General features: G+C 39.7%; 2 protein-coding genes across 2 annotated transcripts; one reads left to right on the top strand and one right to left on the bottom strand.

Annotated features, from left to right (window-relative positions):
* The first annotated feature begins 41 nt into the window (after positions 1-41).
* On the top strand, positions 42-7,694 carry LOC106483336 (borealin-2-like). Its single transcript, XM_067302544.1, has 10 exons — positions 42-304; positions 836-964; positions 2,020-2,060; positions 2,437-2,497; positions 3,155-3,222; positions 4,025-4,092; positions 5,435-5,533; positions 6,228-6,360; positions 6,589-6,675; positions 7,502-7,694. The coding sequence occupies exons 1-10, from the start codon at positions 169-171 to the stop codon at positions 7,547-7,549; spliced, it is 870 nt and encodes a 289-aa protein (XP_067158645.1). The 5' UTR covers positions 42-168; the 3' UTR covers positions 7,550-7,694.
* Positions 7,695-11,515: 3,821 nt separating this feature from the next.
* Positions 11,516-23,269, bottom strand: DNAJA2 (DnaJ heat shock protein family (Hsp40) member A2). Its single transcript, XM_067302545.1, has 9 exons — positions 23,095-23,269; positions 20,190-20,249; positions 18,954-19,177; positions 17,444-17,524; positions 16,974-17,107; positions 15,035-15,231; positions 13,110-13,254; positions 12,812-12,939; positions 11,516-12,288 (listed from the first exon to the last, which is right to left on the bottom strand). Exons 1-9 carry the CDS (start codon positions 23,170-23,172, stop codon positions 12,100-12,102), a joined length of 1,236 nt encoding a protein of 411 aa, XP_067158646.1. The 5' UTR covers positions 23,173-23,269; the 3' UTR covers positions 11,516-12,099.
* Between the last annotated feature and the right edge of the window lie 375 nt (positions 23,270-23,644).

The raw sequence follows: 23,644 nt of genomic DNA on the forward strand, positions 1-23,644 counted from the left end.
GCGGCCCCGTGCCCGCCTCTGGGCCTCCCCCCCGCCGCCGAGGCCCGGACCCCCGGGCAGCTCCCTCCCCTCGGCCCCCGCGGTGACCCCGCCCCGGGCGCGAGGGGGAGGGCGAAGCCCCCGCTCTTTACAAAGGCGCCCCGGGGGCAGCGCGGCGCGGCCGCAGCCATGGCCCTGAGGCGGCCGCCGGGCGGCGGCAAGCGGCGCAGCACCGACTCGGGCGTGGAGCCCGACCGCGGGGCCCTGTCGCGGGAGAAGAGGGAGCAGCGCATCGCGCTCTTCCTCAGCGACTTCGACCAGCAGGGTAGGGCCGCGCCGGGGCCTGCGGGGGGCCGCGCCGGGATCCGCCCTCGCGGCCGCCGGTAGCTGCCGGGCGCGGAGCTGCGCCGAGGCGCCGGCGAGGGCTCGGCGGAGGCGGGGGGGGGCGCCGCCGCGCCGGGAGGGGGCGCCCTGGTCGCGGGCCGGGCCTCAGGGCACCGCCCCCCCCGGGGGGCAAAATAACGGTTATTTTGCGCCCCCCCCCATCGGTAACAAAATAACGATTCGCGTCGTTCCCCCCCCCCCCCCCCGCCAATTCAGAGCTACACGTGAGATTTGTAACTAGAGGCCCGCGTCTGCACGAAGTGGGTGATGTTGTCGTTTAAACCCCCAGGCTCCTGTGTCAGTCCGGCTCCGAAATACGTGGAGCTGGGTTAACTGGGAGCTCGCTTCGAGTCGCTCTGACTTAATCTGCCCTATGCAAGACACTATTTTAACTTTCTCTGCGATCCAGAAGTGCTTACGCTTGGAAAGACGTAGCACATGTGGCAATAAAAGCTTATTTTGCTTTTTAAAGCCAAGGAAAACATCCAGGAAATGAAGAAAGAACTTGATTCGCTTTTGCAAACAGCCGAGAAGGCATTTACAGTGGAGTTGCTGAAGATGCCAATTGCCATCAGAAAAATGAAAAGAAAAGACTTGCTTAGTAAGTGCTTGTGATCGGATGATGTCTGTGAGCAATGTAGACAGCACTGCATTTTGATGTACTCTCGACTAAAACAAGGAAACCTGTACATTCGGGGACTTTTTAAGAAAAAGATTGCTACGTCTGCTAAATGTTTTAGGCTGATGAATAGTGGTATTAAGTTGCAGATGAGCAGTAGGTGCTCTTGATCAGCTTCACTTGACCTGCGTAATGCAGGCTATAGCATTAGTAGGTAATGCTGTATGAAGTCTGTGCTTTCTTTTATTATGTATGCTCATAAGTCATCTTATTTAAAGCCTGAAGAGACAAAGACTAACTAATTTTCCTTAGTAAGCTGTTCCTGTGCTTAAAAAATCAAGCACTTCTTTCCATCGGAATCTGTTCATCCTTGCCACTGAGATTATTTTGTATTTTTCTTAATTTGAAGTCCTTTACTACTGAGCCCTAATCATGTAGTTGTTTACATATGATGATGAACAAACAGCTTTAATATTAAACCTCGTATTTATGCTGCATTTTAAGCTGTGGTGGACAGTCAGCATCAGATGTATATTCTGGTGAGAACTAATGTTTCTGGAATCCACCTTGCAGCTGAAACTTGCAGGGGCCAGACAAAGATCAAACCTAAGACTCTTGAAGAACTTGAGTTTCCGTAAGCCTTTGCTGAGTATGTATGTATTTTGATGTCTTTCTTGAAAACTTCTAGGTGTTAGCCTTGATCCATACAATATATGGCTTTTCCTTCTTTAAATTCAGGTTACATACTGTGTGACTAAGCTTCATATCCTTTTAAAGATTAAACACATGGAAATGAGCTCTTTTTTTTTAATTTATTCTTGTTATTGTCTTGTTTTGTTTGTTTGTTTTGTGGAATTCCAAAACTGACTGTCCTATACTACTTGAATCTTGTTCAAATGCTACATATACCCCAGCTAAATAGTTAAACTGTATTCCTGAATTACTTGTTCAGTTTCCTATTCCATAAGATAGGAACATATAGTTCATAATTAAGCAAGTAATAGAATATAAACAAGTTATATATTCTTGTGTTACAGATTTGCAAGGAGGGGAGGAAGTGGCTCTTGCTGCAGCAGTGGTAAGTGTGTGTTTTCAAATTTTATCACAGCTTACAGCATTAGAAATCTTCTGTCTCTACTGTAAGGATTTAAGAGAAATGTTCTTGCTTGGCTGTCTAAATACAAGATGACATGAAAAGGCTAGACAGACAGCCATGGTGCAGTTATGAACATTACCTAAAGCTTTAGGGTCATCTGCAGGCACAAATTCAGAGTTTTACTGTCTGTTCCTTTCTAGCTCTGTGTATGCTTATGAAAAATAAACTGGTATTTAGCCAATCCCACTTCTGTCACTTTGTTTTATGTCCTTTTTGGTTCACTGTCTTTCTTAGGATAACATGCATTTACTGTGCAGAATCTATTGACTTTTCCTCTTGTCTGCTAAATATTCTGTAGACTGACTGCTCTCTAGAAGACATACCAAATCCAAAACTGATGAGGACCAACAGCAAAAAAGGCAAGTCAATCTATTAATATGTAGCTTGGCTCTTAAATATTTGTCTTGTTCAGTGGTGTGGGCTGAGCATTGGCTAAGTGAATGTTAAGCCACAGAGGAATAAGAGAGGGAAAAGCATGTAACTCAAGTATAGCATACAGGTCCCCCCAGCTTTTTGTATGGAGGATCAAGAGCTATGCATTTAGGTACTTTAAAATATGTGATAAGTGTACCTGCCCTTTGGATTTATCACTGAAAAAATGGTGAGAAGAGACAGATGTAAGTGACTTGTCAGTGCCTCACAGAATAGCAGAAGAGCTAGGAATGTCATCCATATTTTCCAGTAAGTTCTGCTTTGACTTCCTGCCCATTGAGGTTTTTAAGAATACTGTTTCTCTTCATACTCCGAAATATGCAGTGAGAAGGACACTGTGACTGAGATGTAATTTAATTTTGACTGAGGGTTAAAGGGTTATCCAGTGTCTTTTAACTGTCCAGTGTGTCACAGGGGCTGTGACAAACACATACAGTTTGCTTTGAACTCAGTGCCAGGCAACTGACCATCAAATATCAAAACTGATACGTGGCTGTCAGTGGGCAAATAGCCTTCACACAAATGAGTTTGAGGGGGTGTTTATGCTCTTCGTAAGATTTTTATTTTCTTTGTCTGCCTTCTAGTTAAGGTAACAACAATTGTTGAATACGAAGATGCCAAGCATATTTCTGCAAAGAAAATATCTAAAAAAGTAAGTGTATTTCAGACAAACAACACAAGGGTTTAATCAGTTCTGACCTGCTATGAACCCTACTAGAACCATGATCAGGCAGGCCAATGGCCTGTTGTTCGTTTGAAAAATCAATTGTTTCAAATTCAACTTACTTTAAGTTAAGCAAGGCTAAACTGCATTGTAAATTAATTTCATAATAAGTTATGGTATCTGGATTTCTCTAACATGTTCACACAGACATGTAAATACCAGTATAGTCCTTTTCTCTTGAGTTGCCAATGGGTGTCTTTTCTGGATGGCTTGAGGAACCTTTTTTTTAAATACACAACTTTTTTTAATACATGCTTCTCTATATTTGGATGACTTGTGCATTCCTGTCCACATTGATCTCTAAGCCGTATATCACAGCTGTATTAATTTTATCACCTCAGTCCTTCTTTGGACTGTAGTAGCTCAGCTGGACACTGAAGTATGTGCCAAGATGACAAACCAACTGAGACACAAAGATTGTATGCGCAGTTACGGGCCTTAATTATAAGGGGGCTTATGACTTAGAAGGTTATATATTAGAAAGATTGTTGCATTCATACTGAACTTCAGTGTTAACAAACAAATCATGAATCTATATTATAAAACCCTGGTCTTGGAATGCATATTTGTAATTTTAACTACATGTAAAACTACATAAAAGGCAGCACTGTGGGACTTAACTGTTCTTTTTCAGCAGGGAATTCTTAAAATATTTTTCCCTAGAAGTATCTATGTTGTTGCCTTAAAATGTCATTTCTTTTAATTGCAAACTTGCGTATACATTTTTCAGGTATCCAAAACAAAGTCGTTGGTTTCATTGGCCTCTGGTTTAAATAGCAAACTGAACCCTCTTCCTAGGTAAGGCTGACCTTTGATAGCTTATGTAACTTACTGAACTTGCAAACACTTAGTAAAATTCTTTTTCAAATAAAGCAGCTGAGATTTGAGCCTGAAAAGAATAAATCTGATAAGATGCATTCCATAACCTGAATCAGGTGCATTGTAGTGCTGTGAACCTTGTATAAAAGCGCCATTAAGGAGCTAACATCAGTTGATAAAGATGTAGTTGTATCTCACTCACTGAGCAGTGAACAGTTCTGAGTCTAGCTTCTATGTAATTAGTTTAGTTTTCCAAACAATACTTAATGGAAGAGAGTGCATAAGGGCAATGTCTTTTGTTATTTCTTGTTAGGACTTACAAACTGTTGTGTAACTTTTCTGGCCCCTTGTATTCCCCTGATAATGACAACTCCCTCTCAGCTATACATGTTCACCAAAATACCTTAGAGTTACTTATAGTCAGGGTGGACCAAATTGAAGCCTTGCTACAAGGGGTAATGAATTCAAGACTGGTGGACATCTGCATGAGAAAGTTCTTTGGGAAGCTCCCCATCCACCTCCTGTGCCAGTGTACATGCTTGCACCCACTTGCACTTACTTTGTTACATTCAAGTTGTATTCAGAGAAATGCAAAATGCAATTGAAATTTGTATCAATATTTAATGTGCCTAAAAAACTAGAAATCTTAACCAGGTTTAATTATTTTCTTCATTTGGTTCAACAAAATCAAACTAGAGAAGGCTGCCTCGCCTGGGGAATTCTAGCTTGTCAGTCTTTGAAGGCTGCATTCTTTCAATTACACGAACCCCGGGCCAAGAGCATGCCCTTACAATATCTCCAAAACATGCGGGGAAAGTGGAGGCAAGAGGAAAGAGGGAGTTAAATTTCTGTCATCAAAAAGTTCTGTGAATTTAGTTGAAATCCAAACCTGGAAAAGGCTTGTTGTCTGGATTCAGGTTAACCTTGCAGAACAAATGTCCTTTAGAAATGATCTGGTAAAATTAATTCCTGCTGAAAAAGAAGCTTCCCAAGAGACTGCATACCCTAAGAAATTTGCAGATTTTCCTTTAGTTGTCTGCAATTCAGGTATTGCTGCCCTCTCTATTTCCTAACATAAATCATCTTTTCATCCCCTTCTTTCTGATGTTAGGTTGCAGTATATTGTGGTCTATGTCAGACAACTTCATCACCATATATACACTAGATATCTGTTGTGGAGCACTTAACATTTTCTAATTTGCCAGCTGTCTTCAACCTAGATAAAAATCTTACAGCAGAAGTAGAGGAGGAGGAAACTTAAAAAAACCCAAACAAACAAAAACAACAACAAAACCCCCCCCCAAATTTTCTCTTTTGTTAGGTCTGCTCACTCTTCTCTAAGTGTAAGTGAGGCTGTTAAGGCTCTTGCCTCTGACTGCAGTGCCACAAATTACAAAGCCATGCCAAAGGTATCTAAAAGGTAAGGTTTTTTTGGTTTGTTCTTAAGTTATTTTGTTAAATACTAAGACTGTATATATCTATATTAATACCAAGACAAGATGAATATCTTTAGTGTCTGCCACTAAATGTGGTAGCAGGGATGCCAGCCAATTACCCTTCTTTCTTTGAGTATGGGTGTATCCAAATCTTGCATTCTGAAGGGGAATGAGAACAACAGTTGTATCACAAAAGAAACTTAGGAATTCTGTATGGCATAAGGCATGTTCCATACCTCTGACAGCAGCTTCAGTATTTCTTAGTATCTTCTGCTGTAATAGAGAGATATGCTGCAAGTCTTATCTTAAGCCCTGAGGCATGAAGTTTCTTCTTTCCAAAACTATAAGTATTTACTGCTGATATTGGAGAGTGGATATTCCTGTTGCTGAGAGGTCCAAATGTCAGCTTGTTCACTGGCCTGTAACGCAGGCTTAGAAGGTTACTGCAGTGTTTCAGGGTCATAAAATATTACTAGTGGTGCTAGTAAATGCCACTGCTGCCTCCAATAATGTTAAGATGTTTGACTTCCTGTGGTCTTCTGTAAGAACTGGAAAAATTCAAACATGATTACCTTTCTATCAGGTACATTTCCTACTACCTGCATTTGCTTCATGCTTGAGAATCTCCTGCAGGGTATAGGAAGTTAACCTCAGAGAAACACTGTTCTTGTATTCTAGTGCTAGACTACAACCTGGTGTCCCAAGAACTGTACCTACCAGTAGAAGAGTTCAAGGCATGTTACTAAGAAGTAAATCAGTACCCCAAGATAAAACTCTTCCATTTGTAAACATTCCCCTGGCTGATGGACAGGTATCGATCTTTTTTACTTCTTGCACTTACAGTAGTTGTTAAACAAAAGGTGAATAGTCTGATAGTAATAGTTCTCACTATCCCTAAATGAGCTGCTGCTAAATAAAAGGGAGAGTTAAAGTTTTGCAGTATAGCATGGAGGTATATGACCTTCAGGAAAGGTGGCCATCCATGTAAAAACATTCAGAATAGTTCTTATCTTGAAACTAAGTTTCTCTTCATGTTTAGACGCTCTGTACGGCTGCTGGAGACCTCCATAACATTGATGTACAACTACTAAATCAAGATACAGTACAGCATATTCATAACTTAGTGGTAAGCTTAAAACTAGTAATTTACATAAGTATTCACAAAAGGCTTTACAGAGATTGACATCTAGTCCTAGATTTTCATGTGAGGCATTGACACAAGTTCTAAATGTGTAATTGTTCTGAGAGTAAGCCTAAATTTGTTGGCATAAGCTGGAGGAATAGGGAGTGGGAGGAACAGGGAGGGGAGAACTGCTGCACATTGATAATGCAAGAGCAAATGTGCTTACATAAGCATATAGAGTCTGGTAGTTGCCTGGGGGAGGACAGAAGCACGAACTCATCTTTCTCAATCTTTCCAATGTCTGTCCTACCATGTGAGCTAAGTGCCATTCTCTATCTCCTATTCACAAAGCCTTACAAAGATACAGCTAAGTTTCAGCTCTTGTTACAATCCCTCTATCGTTCTCTCTCCCTTGCTGAGTAAGAACTCTTGTTAATTCTCTGCTGCACTTGAAGAGTAACAGTCTTATCTTTGGTTCAGGGAAGTAAACTGTTTTGAAGCAAAATACAGTCAAACAATCTTCTAGCACATAGTGACTGTCCTAGAGACAAGCATAGCTGGGGCTGTATATGCAGCACTAGAAATCCAGTATATACCTAGACACAAATAAGTATAAATCAGTTTACAATCTTGTAGGTATTTAGACTTGAATGCAGCTGTGCAAGTTAAAGATGTGGATGCTAGCTTGTATTTTGTAACATGCACCTGCCTCTAGGTAGAGATTAAGGGTATGTTTGCTCATTGCTTGTTTTAGCAACAGCTATTCTTCTATTTCCTCTTACATGCATGTATCTGGCAGCTTGAACTAAAACACTTTCTTTCCCCTTAGAGTGAGCTGACTGTACTATGTGGAAAGGCAACAGTTAAACCAAGTTAATGGAACTTGCATAAAGGTCTGTCTCCTGACTACAGAATATTCATGACAGCTCTTGCTTGCCTCTTCTGAAGTGTTTAGAGAATTTCTGTAATGTCTTAATAAAGCTGTGTACTGCCCAATAAAAGTTTTTATATAAAGCTTACAATGTGATCTGTGTATTATTAAAAATACCTGTTATCTCTATGAAGGATACAAAAGCAATCCCACTTCTCAGACTTTATAAAATGGTTAGTTAATGTCCAAGTTCATTTCACAGTACAATGAGCAGTAATACCATGTATGTAAGGAATTAAAGTTTTTTTAAAGTTCACATCTGATAGTCTAAGCAGGGCTCTCTTACATAATTATTCATAACTACAGAACTATTTAATATCATTCTTCCATACATGTCACCTACATGACCAGAAGGGAGAGCATTGGTCTCATGCATGTTTGGTTTTCCCTGTGGCCAGCTCCTGCTGAAGTCCACATTTATAAATTCTTGAATAGCATTTTAAGCCATAAAGCTTTAGTCCTGTAGTAGCAGGTATGAATGACAAGACTGAACAAGCAGTATTATCTCCACTGTTGTCCTGTAGTGTAACATGAGAAACTGCAATATGGATAAGCATTAACTCAGAGTTCCTCTGTTAAGGAAGCTATTTGTGATAGTGTCTCTAACCCAGTTTTCCTAACGCTTGTATTCATTATCGTGTATTTTCTGAGTAACTGGTAGGAAAAGCTCTTGCCATCTTTCCAGGTACAGATGACAATCCAGCAGAGAGATACTGCTTGTGCAGCAGTAGTTCCAGAACTTGAGGATTTTTATTCCTTGGATTCTGTGCTGTGAGTAGTAGTGATTTTTGACTGACTTCACTATGCTAAATGATAGCAGGAAAAGCTGTTTCAGGGCATTTAGAAACTTAATTTAAGAATGAAATACAGATTAGTTTCTAAGCATTTTTTTATTCTGTCATGCTTACCCATGAACTTCAAATTTGATGAGACAGGTCACAAGCTTCCAATAAAGGAAAAAATTTTTCATGGCATGGAAGATAAGGCAAAACTGGTAAAGAACATGAAGCCAATACAAACTATTAAACCTACTTTATTAAAACAGGGCTTCGTCACTCAGTAATCAGAAAATGCAGGAATAAACATCTCATGGAGAAATCTATGGCCTAAAGTTAAATGTTCTATAATTATTCATGAACACTTGGTTCTGTGAATAATTTAATAGTATAGCTTGAATTAATATAGATGTTTCTCCTTAAATTGATATGACAGCATAATAAACATGCTCTCAGCTCCTACTGATTAGTGCAGGCAAATTTTTGGAAAGGGTAGAGTGGTGGGTAGAATGCTTTGGAAGATAAATGAACACCTTTATGGGTCTTGCTGCAGTTTAGGTAAGGTGGCAGTCAAACAACAGGAGGTATTTTTTGTAATATTTCTGTAATATAATTGAGGCTGCTGTAGTTAGAGTATTTGAGTTTTAACTAAATAGTCTTTTAGTCACAGAAGTAATCTCTAAAAGCTGAGAAAGTGTTTCTAGTATCCGACATGAAGGGCAAGTTCACAAGATACATTATCTAATTGTAATGAAGGCCAAGGACTCCTCAAACAACTGAAGTTATTCTTATGAATTACTATTAAGCTAGGAAGCCTACAGTATTTCTTTTAAATTTGACGATAGAGGCATATAATTCAAATGCCCCACTCCTTCACTGTCTTTGTCTTAACTTTGTACTTATATCAGCCTAAGGGTGGACTAGAAGTTTGTGGGTTAGTGAATAAAATACAGAGCCTTCTAAAGAGGATGCAAGGAGTAGTTGAACAACAGGAAAACTAAGAAATTGCTGAATATCAATTGATATTTAATATCCTTGACATGCTTAATTCTTTCTAACAGCAATCTCATTTTCTTCCACTAATTTAACTTTCCTACAGACCCATTTCCAAAAGAACATGGCCTCATTTTGTATGTTTAAAAAAAAGAACCACAACACTATCAGCACCATATGGAAAAAAAAATTCATTGTAAACATCTTGATTAGAGTACACATTTTCTTACAGGCTTTCTGTAAGTCAGCTTTAGGTCAACTCTAGTCACTGTATATGCACAAATAGATACATCTTGAAATAAGCTAGTCTCAATCCCCTGCATTTTGCTTTTCCCTTCAGCTGTTTAAAGGCAATATAAAACTTTTTTTTAAAAAGGCATTTTAACTTAAAAATGGTTCTAATTTAGTTTTGGTGAAAGCTTTTTTGTCTCCAAACATACAGAAGAACACACCCATCCTTAATACCTCCTCTGACTTAAGTGCTTAAGTTGCAGCAGTTTATTGTTTGATTTCTCCTAGCAGAATTGTATTGGCCTGGTCAAAATATTAGTAGATATAGTAAAGCTTTAAGCTTTATCAGTAAACTACTAAAGCATTAGTAGCTATGGTTTCAATATTTAACTAGCAAGAAATATACTACTAAGACTATAATTTATGGATTTACATGAATTTTTCTACACTGCAACTTTTTCAAGGGGTACCTCTTAGTAGAGCAGAATATAAGAAAAACAACTTTGAACAACTTGCTCACAAAGATGCTGCCTTCAGGAGCCTAAATTAACAGTCTGAGGACCAAAACAAAACTAGGGTAATTCACATTACACGCAGTGATCAACTTCCCCCTTCACGTCAGCATGCTATCCAAAGAATTACCGTGAACCCCCACCCCATCCCTACACCAAGAAAAATGCAATTTCAAAGTCACGAGGTAAGAGTTTGCACTGCACACCTCCCCCCCCCCCAGTGGTCAATCCTACAACCACTACCTAAAATTTTCCTGAAGCAGAAGGCAAGGATGTTGATGTTTAAGCATTACAAGACAACTGACTTTCTGGTAAAAATGAACCATCAGAAGGATCAGTATATAAGTGAGGCTTCATGAAAAGCAACAAGGATTTACTAAACAAAAGTAAAGACCTACTAGATGAAAATGCCACACAGTATAAAAAGTCAGTATTGAAATATAGGTCAAACAAGATTTATTCTTGCTTTAGCTTTGGATTCCAAAGCGAGAATGCTCAGTGATAATCTCAAATGCTGATGCTATCTGAGTACGCAGAGACCCTTGGAGCTTGTCCCTCCGGCCAGTAAACAGTGTCAACAACTATCTGAGCTACTATTAAGCAAATTACACACTTGAGGTTTGTAAAGAAAAGTAGAGGCTTCTTCTAATTTCCTCTCCTCTATGGTAAGAGGAACACCACTATGAAGAAGCAGCTGACTGACTATAAAGTTCATGCAGTTTCTCATCACTGTAACAAAAGAACTAACAAAACTTAGATAAGTAACCGTACTCCATCATTATGTAAAGCTTAGATTTTGCTTAGCTGTGATATCTTACCATTAAAAGCATGTAAAAAAGGAAACAGGACTATGGTAGAAAACTTGAGATCTTATTAAACATGAAAACATGCAAACTGCCGAAGACAGATACTAACAAAAACAGCTACACTGAGTATGTTTCCAAGCAAAAAACCTTTATCAAGGAGAATTCTAATCTCTTTACAAAGTAATGCAACCACAAGTTGCCAAGCATCATGTTCATTTTTGCAGACATAATTTAAAAATGAAAGTGTTCTTCTAGGAAGTCAGGTTAAACCAGGCTTTGATTTTCATCAAAGATTAAAAGACACCATTGTTTTGGGAGGAGAAGATTTTGATATCTTCTGACTGCACTCAGATATCCTAGTATTTTCTTCATATACAAGGAACATGGCTGCAGTCTTCCTCATGCCTGTATCTCATTTCAAGAAAAGACTACTTTGCATGCAGCACACCAAATTCTTTATCTACCCATGACCTGCTCTCAAAAAGCAGCTTCAGACTCCCTATGTTTATATAATGTCTACCCCTACATACAATCACTTGGTGCACAGGAGTAGTTAAAAACACTGGAAGAGTAAAAGTTACAAGGCAAAAGAAATATATTATACACCAACTGCTTTTATTTAATTTCAGAAACCGTTCACAAGATGGTAGAAAAAACTTACAACCACTTCTAATTTAGTCTTTCATTGTTCCCAGTCAGCTCTAAACCCATTATGTGCAAAGCCCATTTACCATGCATCTAGATGATAGATACAGGCTATGAAATTCTTTATTCTACTTGTAGCAGCTTATGCAGGTGCAGCCAAATACCAAGCCTCAGGACAAATTGTACACAAACTTTACAATGTAGAATTTGAATTTAAAATATGAAACTTAAAATCTACACAAAACTGGTAAAAATCAAGCACAGATACGAGGACAAACTTAAAACCCATGTGAAAAGGAGTCTCGTCTTCCTTTCAAGTGCTTTATTCTGCTACACAGTCAAAATGAAGATGTAAGCTTTGTGGTTAGTTTAAATTACACTCTGTAGATACTATAGACCAATTTAAAAGTTACACATACAGCAATAGATGTCCATTGGTTCATCTGGATTACTTATACAATCCAGTTGGATTGTTGAAAACAAGTCAGGCAAAAATTGAAAGAAAATCCTTGTGCAACTTTTTAGACAAATGTTTACTGATGGGCACACTGTACCCCAGGTCCATGATGGCTGCTTTCTTCATCAGAACTATCGTTATAAGCTTCACGTCTCTGGCCACCACCTGAACCACGAGTGGTATCAAATTCCTGAAGATCTACCTCTTCCGTATCACCAATTACATTGGGAAATTCTGGTCTAGCTGGCAGAAGATCTTCAAGTTCCTGCCCCAAAAAAGAAGTACATTCAGTACTGCACCTGCAACTGCTAAATACAGTGACTAGTTTCCTGCAACTTCAAGCCTTCTTCTCACAGCAGGTTCAGTTTATAACTCTTTAAGCTGATGTAAACCATAAAGTGCACACTCATTTAGAAGTATCCCAAGTATTTGTATCGACTGGAAAACGTTACTTAAAGAAAGCTAACAGCTCCACATATCAGTGCCCAAAGTACAATCAGTAAATACACAGCCACACTCTGAAAACTTATCACATGGTAGCAGTTATTGCAAGAAGATTATTCCTCCTGCCCTTAAACATCTGCACTGCTCTTAAAGGCACATTCCAGAAATTTACATTCCAACAGGTACTTTCAAGTTACATGTTCCCTATAAACAATATTAAAAGAATAATGTAATTGTACTTGCATCCAAATTTAAATACTGGAAAGCAAGCATATGGGTACAACACAAGCACTTTGTACACTGTCAAATAAGAATGCTGCATTTATGTTTGAAAGAGTACTTACTGAAAGCTTTTCTGGGCTAATCCAGTTATTTTCAGGAAACTGAACATCAAATTTAATGTAAAGATCCCCCTTCTCAAAAGGATTGCGGTACTGTGGCATTCCTTCACCTCTGACTACACGAACACAACCTGTAATTCAAAGAGAAGCAAGCTGGAAAGAGCTACTTCAGAACAAATCTTACCCTATGCAAGTCTCTCAATTTCTCCAGCCTGGGTTCAGGTAACAGAATAAGAATGGGATTAAGTGTTCAAGAACCACAAAAGCATAGTCAGAGGAGTTCTTATCAGGTCAAACTTACCTGGTTCAATTACTTTTCCAGGAGGATATTTAACCACAATTTGACGTCCATCAAGGTGCTTAAATGTGAACTGAAATCCACACAGTGCTTCAACAAGCCCTATCTTGTGCGTCATATGCAAGTCATTCCCATCCCGCTGGAACACCTACAAATAGAAATAGATGTCTTTTCTAGTACTACAATCATATTTTTGCAAAACTCACTATTTAGTGAATTCTTCTAGCAATTCATTATTACTTATTCTTAAAACTTCTCCATGTCAAAGCTAGCCAACAGCCTTTGTACAAAGTTAATCTGCTTCTGTTAACCCACATAACATGCTTGGGAAGTTTGCCCTGCATAGAAATTCTATCTAAGGCAAACCACAGTATACACTATGATGCAAGGTTCAAATTAGAAAAAAAGCTCTGTATAGCAGCAGTGCTCTCCTACCCTCAAGATCTTCCACGCAAGAAACCTATAAACAAAACTTAAGGCAGTTTGACACTAATTCCCCCGTCCCAGAGTACAAACACACCTCTTGCTTCTCAACACTTTAAATAGTAGTTGTAGGTATCTGCTTCAGCTTGCTTTATCCATAGAGCAGGGTTTAAATCAACTAGTCTACACCTGTCTTAAGGGATCCTTAAGCCATCCCAGTTAGGATTCTCAAGTAGAGTAAATCTAAGTTTTGTCCACTGGCATAACTCCAAAACATTACTTCTCCCCTGCCTTCTTTCCCACCTTGAGGAAAATTTTAAGCATACTAAAAGCTACACTGAAAGTCAGTCTAGTTTTACTCACTAGGACACAGCTACAGTATTTTTCAGAATGGCTAATACTGTAAAAACAGATGTAGTTCATTAGAAGACAGAGATGGTATCTGCCACCTGGAATTTCAGCTGTCATGCCATCTCAGACTGGTTATATGTTTGTAGACTGTTTCTCCCTTGTCATAGTCAAGATCAACTGTGATTCTGTATCAACCATATTACATATGAAGGAATAGAGGAATGTGTAAGGAGGTATATAAACACTGATTTTGCCAAACAACAATCCTCAACACCAAATTGAAGAACTTGTAGAAGTTCCTAACTTCCAGACAACAAACATTATAGCCTTACTTGGCAACCAGAATTTAAATTCATACCTAATGCTATTCTTTGAGTCACAACAGATTTCCCCACCACCACCACCACTGTTCCATTCAACATTTTTTCAATGCCTAACACCCAAACTATTTCTTTCTTCATCATAGTGATATCTGGGCTTTGTAAACAGAAGCAATCACCTCAATTCTGTCCTAAGGGAGGCTTCAGCACATCCAGTAGTTTAACATAAAGATAAAACCTTCTAATATTTAGTTCAAAAATGCATCTTATATACTCCAGAACACAATAAGCATAAGATTTAACAAGCCAGTATAAAATAATCCAGTTTTTAACATTTTGTTAAATAAATTAGTAACATCAGCATTCTGTCAGGCATGATATCCGTGTTGTAATTCCAAAACCACAGTAGCAGAGATAGAAAGCACCATCTGGGGATTCTAATAGGGGTTCCCTGCCATCTCACAAGACATTAAAAAGCAACACGCAATGTTTTATGTTAATGTCACAAGTGAAGCAGATACAAGTTAACACTGTGAACAGCTCTTAACTGTCTACATCTAGAAAAGTCACCCTGAGCTTACCTGAGAAATCTATCTTTTATTATCATGAGGAAGCAGCAGAATCTACTGTGCTTGGGCAGCAGACTTGCAAAGGTTTTTTTTGGCTCACATTTAAAAGCAATGTTACTTGCTATATATCTATTAAAAGCTATTTCATTGCCTCTCCTAGAGCTGCAACTGTATCAATTATTTTAAAATGAACAGCCATCTATATCACTTTAATATTAAAAGACTAGGATAAAAGGTATTTAAAATATAAACTCAAAAGTATTACCTCATTTTCCTTTTCTTGGAGTAAGAGAACAATATCTCCTGGTTCCACACCTGGAGCCTGATCTGCTTCTCCACTGAATGTAATTCTCTGCCCATGTTTCATGCCTTTGTCTACATGAACTTCAAGTATTTTTACTTCTTTGATCACCTTCTTCCCTTCACATTTTTTACAGCGGTCTTTTTCATTAATTACTTCACCTAAAGAAACAATTTTCAGTTCAGAGATTTTCAGATAATTGTACTCAATTCTGAAGAAAAAATGATTTTGAAGTAGACTGAAGAATACATGCAAGCAAACCAGTTATTTAGATGTTCCTTTATGCATTCCTTGCAAGAGGAAAGCCAGACTTAGTCTACTGTAGCTGGAAGAAGGGAAAGAAAAAACAGAATCCAAAAGATGCACACAAGCTTCTAAGCTGTCCTAACAAGGATTTTGAGAAGCCAGAGCGCATTAGAGCAAAACAAAAGTTTATCCCTGGCTTCTATTGTTCTTTAAGACTGAATTTGACTCCAATACTCTTACCACTCAACCCAAAAAGAAGTAAGACTCCTCCAAAAAAGCCTGCTTTTCCATTCTTTGTTATGCTGAAGGGTAACAGCTATTAGTCAAAGGGGTGAAGCTATAAACCAAACTAAAGTGTCTCCCTTCCCTTAAAAATTAGAATACGAATTTCAGACTACTGAATTTAGGAAGCTTAGTTCCACTTCTGCTAACAACAGTGAAAAAAGGACTGTTTATTGAGAGCCACATTCTGCAGTACACCAGCACAATAACAGAAGAATAAAGTACCACATATACATGCTGCCAGTAGAACAAGTCTTGCATACAAAATGGGATAAGATAGCAGGTGAAATCACAGCTTCATGCAATAGCAGTATGAATATTCTCCTATAGAAACAACCCAACATTTCCTGGCACATAAAGGATTTCACTCAAACTGAATAGTTTTTCCCATTGCCTTTAGCAAGGCACCTTTCTTTAGCAAGGTGCCTTTAGAAAAACAGTTACCCTTTCCAGCAAACTGCAAGATTATTATCCAAAATGACTTAAATTGTCTGTTCTATTTGATCTTTACTTTTCAAGTAATCTATTGCCTTTGTCCAGAACAACCAAAATATACTAGGCTAAATGCACTGTACAATTCCAGCATTTATTTCCACTCCTGCCTTAAGTGCGGCCAGCAGAAGCACTTGGTTTAAGACATTAAACTTGTCGGCTTACACAATTTTTCCGTGAAACAAAGCATAATGTCATGATGTAGCTGAAACTGCATATTTAAACTGTGAAAACGAGATATTCAAAGACAACGTTATTTGTGAAATGTTTGACTGGTCAAAAAATACAACTTTTTATAACTTCCAGGTACTGTCAAGAGTAGAATCATCCACAAAGTGACATGTTACTATGCTGCAAATTGCAAAAAAGTCCAGCAAGGAAACATCTGAAGAGCAAGGGCTGAACTTTTCCCTAAATATAATCAGTTCAGCAAAAGACACCTTCTTGGTATATGGAAGTTAAAATTCAACTTTAGTTTAGGTTATAGCTAGAAATCTATAGACCTGCTCTTAGATATTAGAAGGCTGCAAAAATACAAAGAGCTCTCAGAAAACAAAATCCTGGCTTTTACTTTAACGGACAAGTAATAGCAACGAGTAATATTCATGTCTAAATGTTTCCAAAGAACAATCCCTACTGTTTAAGCTTCCAGGCTTTCTTTCAATACATTAAACATCGTAAATTTTGCCACTGTTCTGAGCAACGTGATTTCTCCATGTTCAGACCAGATTAAGACCCAACTGACTAGCTGGAATCAGAACTCTCCCTGGATAAGATGCAATTCACTATATGACAGAACCTATGTAGCAGTTCCTCCTTGAGATTAAAGATAAATATTTAGGTCCAACCGAATGCATGTAGGAGTACAGCATAACTAGCCTACCTTCTCCATTGCAGTCAGAGCATACAGATTGCATCTGCTGAACCATTCCAGGAGCCAGCTGTCTGATCATGATACGTACACCTCTACCCCGGCAAGCACTACATTTCTGAACAGCTCCAGACTTTCCACCCTGCCTAGAATAGAAAGCACCAGTTGCACAAAAACCAAGTTTTTCAGAAACATGTGACAAAAAGACATCAACAGTAGTAGGACATGCCTAATTGCACGACCATTTTATTATTTAGGCTTCTCCTCCTTCCCTCTCCCCCCTCCCCCCGCCTTAACACTACTAACAAAGCAGTTAAGTAGTTCCAGTTCCATTAATGGTATCGTTCAAGTTGAAAGATTTTCTAGTCTGAGAACAGGCTCCAGTGAGTCAAACACTAACAAAAATCTGACATGTGAGATGCTTCATTTCACTATACATCGACAAAGCATCCAGAGAACTCAAAAAATATAAGCAAACTTACCCATTACATGCACTACAAAGGACATTCTTGCTAAGTTGTAGTTTAGTTGTCTTTCCATTATACAAATCTTCTAAAGAGACTCTACAAAATAAAGCATTTTCTCCTGGGTTATCATTTAACAACTTACTTTCCCCATGTAATTAAGATACTTCCCAAGGACAAACTATATAAAAAAAGCAAAAAACAGTGATCTTCATAAAAAACTAAAATAATCTGCTATTAGAAGACAACTTTAAAGCAGCCTTTTAGGTTTCACAAAGAGTCACTAAAAATATTCCCTCTATATGAACGCGTAGATATAACCCTCAACATAATTTCATGTAAAAGCTTTAGATTTAATCAGCAAAAAACAGATAGGACTGGCTGTGTTTCTTAATAGGAAACGAGCTGATCTAGCATTTTAGGTTTTATTACACAGTGCATCTGATTTTTCAGTTCTGTCAGACAGGTGAGAAACAAACCTCTTTCTAGACTATCCCAACAATATTGATAGCATACATACGTAAGAATACATACTGAACATTTAAATTTAACAGTCTTGGGCTTTCCACTGAAAAAAACCCAAGATAGTATTTTTTTTGCCATGTCCCCAAGGCCACTCACTTTATTCTCTACATTTGTTTATGTTTCAATTTTTTAGAAGCCTTTGAATACACTACTGAACTCCAGTAACTTTCATATATTAATAGAAGTTTCTAAACCCATTTTGTGTATAAAAGGCTTTATAAGTTAGTGGATAGAAATTTTAACATAGTGTATTTTGAGCTAGAAAATGTTGCCTGGCATCAGTGTTTACAAATAATTACAAAGACACAAAGCTAATTAATAATACAGTATGCAGTACTAGCTACTAAACTAAGTGAGCATGAAAACAAACAGATTTTGCTAAGCAAAGTTAGGCTACACCTTTCCTGTGGTTGGCAAACTTGTAAAGAACTTAGAAAGGAGATGCTCAGCAGACAAAAAACCAGCCATAATTGCAAGTGGAGACTTACAAAACATTAGATCTAATGTTCAAGCAGTTTGTTTGAAGGAAAAAAAAAAAAAAAAAGAAAGAACGAACACCACTTTTCTACTAATTATGCAGTTTGCACTTACTTCCAGCTGATACTAAGCTACAAATACAAATCAACTAAAGAAGTTTTTCCAGAGCTTTAATACCTCTGCTTTCTTAATCCATCTAATGAGTAAATACTTAGTTTTTGGATGCATTTCACATTAAAACTTTCAAACATAACTAAGCAGTAAAATTAAGGAAAACGATGTTGACAAACCAAGTTTTTTAGGCTATTAACCACGTAAGCAAAGTATTAGGTAAATCTGTAATTGTGAAAAGTAACTCAAGCTAAGTGCTGTCTGGGCTATTTGTGACACATAGATCTGAAGAGTAGGTGCAAACTGCAGAATTTCTCAACTGAGGAGTGTACCAAGAATATATAGTAAGTCAGTCAAGTACTACTGATCAGCAAAGCTAGAAAGTGAACATAAATTGCAGTATTAAGATACTCACTTGAGTGGATGCATCATATCTTCTCCTCTTCTTCTACCATTGCGACTTCTACTCTGACCACCCATGAAATTGAACAATCCACCACCAAAGATGTGGGAGAAAATATCGTCCATTCCACTGCTTCCACCACTACCTTCTCGAAGGCCCTGTTCTCCATATCTATCATACAACTCACGTTTCTCTGGATTTGACAATACTTCATAGGCAAAGCTTATTTCTTTGAACTAGAAGAGGGATAGAGTCAAAAAAGCCCATGATAATTTAGAACTTCAAGGGAACATTATGTTACTGTTTCTTGCCCAACATCAACACTTGATTAAGAAGGTATACAACAGTTTTCCACCCCCATTCATAAATACGCAAGACTTAAAAGCAGACTTGGCCTTAGTTGTGTTACCTCATTAAAAAAAACAAAAAAAACCAAAAAAACCCACATTATTGCACATATCCCACTGACTTGCTCTTCACTGTGCCTAGCACAAGGCTGTTTTCCTTCCCTCCAAGGCCCCATTTGAAGAAAATTAAGTACACAATACTGCAGTAGCCAACAGGTAAAAAGAAATGTTGCACACTAATGGCAAAGACTGCAAGACTTGTTAGCACTTAAAGCAGCTAAACAACTGGGCATCTTACGAAAAAGCACATTAACATGTTTGTCTACAAAACAAATTGGTATCATTTCATAGCCATGTTAATCCACTTCTCATCAACCATTAGAATTTCAGTTCTGTTAAGGAGACTCAGCTGAACTGAAAGGCCCAACAACCAGCAATTTTTGTTGCTATTAACACAATATATCTATTTCAGCCTTCCCACATGAGCAATTTGTTTTATGTTGTAGCAGTTTCAGTGTCTGCTTCACCCTCAAGAACCTCTGTACCTACATACTTTACATGCTAGCATACTTCTTAGAAAGATCTGGAAAACTAATTCTTTGTGTTTTTCAAACACCTATGTAAATGTCAGTTGACATCACCTTGGCAGATGAAGAGAGGCAATCTTCCCCTCAGCATTACTTTCTCAACCTGTCTGTCTCAGCACACTGCTTCATTTTGTCATGAGGTAAGTTGGGAGGTTTTGAGATTGGGAAGAGGTAGACAAGGCAGAGTTCCATCTCACACTTCTTACTATTTCTGAACAACCTGAAACAGCACGGACCCAACACCTGTATGCGGTCCCTTACATGTTATTGTAATAGCAAATTTTAAAAGTTTTTTTAAAAAAAAGATGGCTTACTTTGTCCCCTGCATTTGGATTCTTATCAGGATGGTATTCCTTGGCCAGCTTTCTGTATGCCTAGTTGAAAGAAGTACAGAATTAGTTTCAATTTTGATTAATCTGTCCTTTTTTGGGAAACTCAGTGTAGTGTCTTCTTTCTAGTAAGAAAATCCTAATAAAGCAAAGTGAGAAAATGGGCGTTTTGAAATCACTCATACATCCAAGTTATACATAAAAATATCTGATTCTACTGTATGCACAATTTACATACTCTTGGATTTAAACACAACTATACCACACAATAGCTAGAACTAATCTTTCTGCTTACCTCCATTAACTTAGGTAAAAAATTACATTGGAATATACACTATTTCATTAAAATTACTTACTCTATGTAAACCACTCAAAACCTATAATATAACGATCTAAGTTTCAACCCATTTGTGCCTCACCTCAATTTCAGCAATATATTAACAACAAAATGGCTGCCATAGCTTCTCATTCAACCCTGTCAGTCAACCCCCACAAATAATCAGTTTATTCTTCCTTATCTATCAATAAAGGAAAAATTAATTTTACTCTAAACTAAGTACATGTGTTACACATGCAGAAATACACAGACCGGTGCATCTGATGCAATTCCATTGTTCTAAAGTAGCAGAAGGAATAAATACAGCCAAGTCTCCAAAGAGAATTTTCAGGATTTTTTTTTAACTAGTACTTTGTGACTCATAGTACCATTCCCCCCCCCCAGCAGTACTTCACCTGTTCTGCTTCTAATTTGGAGGATCAAAGCAAACATAGCTGAAGAAATTTTTTATGTTAGTTATGATGGACAGTCAAAAGCTTTTTCCTACAGAGAGTTTTTGAGGGTCAAATGCTAAACTCTTCCCCCACACTTCACTCCATCCCAGCATCCCCCAACAACCACCAGGGGACAGATATTAATAAGTTAATCACATAACATAAATAGTCTTGATTTTTGTACTGTACACACCAAAAAAATGTTAGCTACAACAAACTACAAATGTGACTGCAAACAACTGAAACATTCCAGTTCTTACAGTGGATTTTTAAATAGCTCTTTTCCTGCACAATTGAGCATTTAAACTAGCTCTTTAAAACCACAGCTTTAAGAGAACTTTACAAAAAGGGCTTTATAGAGATCACAACTTTCTATTGTGTGCTGGAACAGGTAAAATTACTTTCTTGTATTTTGGTTGTTTACTCCTCTATACTGATGTATCTTGAAATACCCAGCACTTGTGCACGGAGTCAAGGGAAAAAAAAGTCAATGATAAAGAGCAACTAACGAAACAAAAATAGAACATTGATATTATAAGTCCAATATTCTAAAATACCCCCAAAAGAGTGAAGAACAAAATCAGGTCTTACTATCAGTAACAACACATAACTTTACATAAGCATATGTACTCTGTAATAAAAAATGATTTTCCTTGCATATTTTAAGGCACCTAACCAAGAGGGGGAAAAAAAAAAAGAAAACCTATTCTTATATCATTACCTAATCAGGTACAAGGAAGTTTGCATAGTGATCTTTAAAAAGAGAGACAGCTCATGTCTTTGTTTAGCAGCACAACAGTTTAGAGCAATCCTTAACACTGCCCATGGCCTAACAGCAAGTTACCATTATTAGTTAGATCCAGAATCAAGATCTATATTGGCACTGTACTGTTACTACTATTATCTTCTACTTATTTTGTTTTCTCTTTTCTATACTTTTGTATAGATTAAAGTACCAGATTAAGACATTAAGCCATCATCCAAATGATTTCTCAGTGACAATATGATACAGATGAACTTCTCTCACTGCTGCAGGTAGTTGGAAACTTTGCTATTGCAATACCTTAAACTTAACCTTGGTATGTAAGTAATACTGAGCATCACAGGTTATTTCAGCGGAAGACAACAACTGCTGCCATTTCTTCATTCTTGCAGGAGATATTTTTAACAGACTTCAGTTAAAAAAAAAAAACTACTTGATTGTGTTCAATACACAGAACTATCTTCTTATTGCATGCTTACCACCTCTAACACTATTTCAACACTGCGATTGCCTATCCCCGCACAAATTAGGCTACCACATGCATGATGGGTAAAACACAGTTGTTGGTAGCAGCACCACCCATCAGCAGAAGCAGGTCACTGCTAGTAAACTACCTAGTTAACCACCATTTACAAGTAAAAAAGGATAACAAGGTCCTTTTAGAAAACATGGTTCATACGTTAGAGAATTAAATGAAACGGAGATAATAAATTGTTACACTGACGACGAGGCTCCAAGTTTTTACCTCGTTTCTTTGTCTTACCTCGATGCTTTCAGCCTAAAAGGAATCAAATAAATGAGCAAAGTAAAACCTTAACAAGGCTTACAAGTGGCTCAGACAATGGTCCCAGTCAAAATCCACTAGTTCCTCACCAGGATTTTCCGCCCGAAAAGCCTTTCGTCACCTGCAAATATGGCTCGGGGGCGGCGAAGGGACAGGGAGCTGCGGGGGCGAGAGGCACGGAGCGCCCCGGCGGGGCCCGCGCGCAACGCGGGGCCCTGCCGGCGCCGGGCCGGGCAGCGCGGCCGGGCCCCAGCGCCGCCCCCCCCCGCCTGGGGGCCTGCCCGCGGCCCACCCCGCTCCGCTGGCGCCGGCCCGCGAGCCAGGCCCCAGCGGCCCCGCGACGCGGCCCAGCCCGGCGGGCTCAGGCGGCACCGGGCGCCTTCCCCCGCCACCGCCGGCTCCCCCCCCCACGCCGCAGGCCTCGGCCGCGCGGCCGGGCAGAGCTCCGCGCCCGCGGGCTCCCGCCGCCCCGGGCCGCCACCGCCCCCCCCCCCCGCCCCGGCGGCCCCGCGCCCGCCCCTCCCCCACGCCGCCGGTCTCCGCGGGCGCTGCCCGCCGCCCCTCCCCCGCACCTTCTTGAGCTCGTTGTCGGAGGCCCCGGGCGGCACCCCCAGGATGTCGTACAGCTTGGTGTCGGCCACGTTCGCCATGGCGGTGGCAGCGGGCGGGCGGGCGGCGCGGGCCGGAGCAGGCCGAGGGACGGCGAGGGCGAGACCGGGAGCAGGACGAAAGCCGCCGCGACGTCACGCGCAGACGCCCGCGTCACCACGCCGCGACGCGCGCAGCACGCCCGCCCCTCCTTCGGCGGCGGCGCCCCGCCCCCTCGGCCCGCTTCGGGGCCTGACCCAGTTCCGGCGCGGCGCGGCAGGGGGCGCCCGCGCGGCGGGGGGAGGGGGGCTCGCGCCGTAACCGCCGGCCGTAACCGCCGCTCGGCCGCTGAGGCGGGGGGCGCGCGACAAAGGAGACGCGGCGCCTCCCGCCCGCAGAGCGGGGGCCGCCCCCGTCTTTGCGTTTGACCCGGCGCCGCCGAGAGAGAAACGAGTGTTTTAAACCAGAGCGATATTCCCAGCTTTGCCCCGTGTCACGTTGAAGGCTGAGACTGCAGTGCTCATGTGCCTCCTT

The sequence above is a fragment of the Apteryx mantelli genome, chromosome 10 (genome assembly GCF_036417845.1).
Source record: "Apteryx mantelli isolate bAptMan1 chromosome 10, bAptMan1.hap1, whole genome shotgun sequence".
NCBI lineage: Eukaryota > Metazoa > Chordata > Aves > Apterygiformes > Apterygidae > Apteryx > Apteryx mantelli.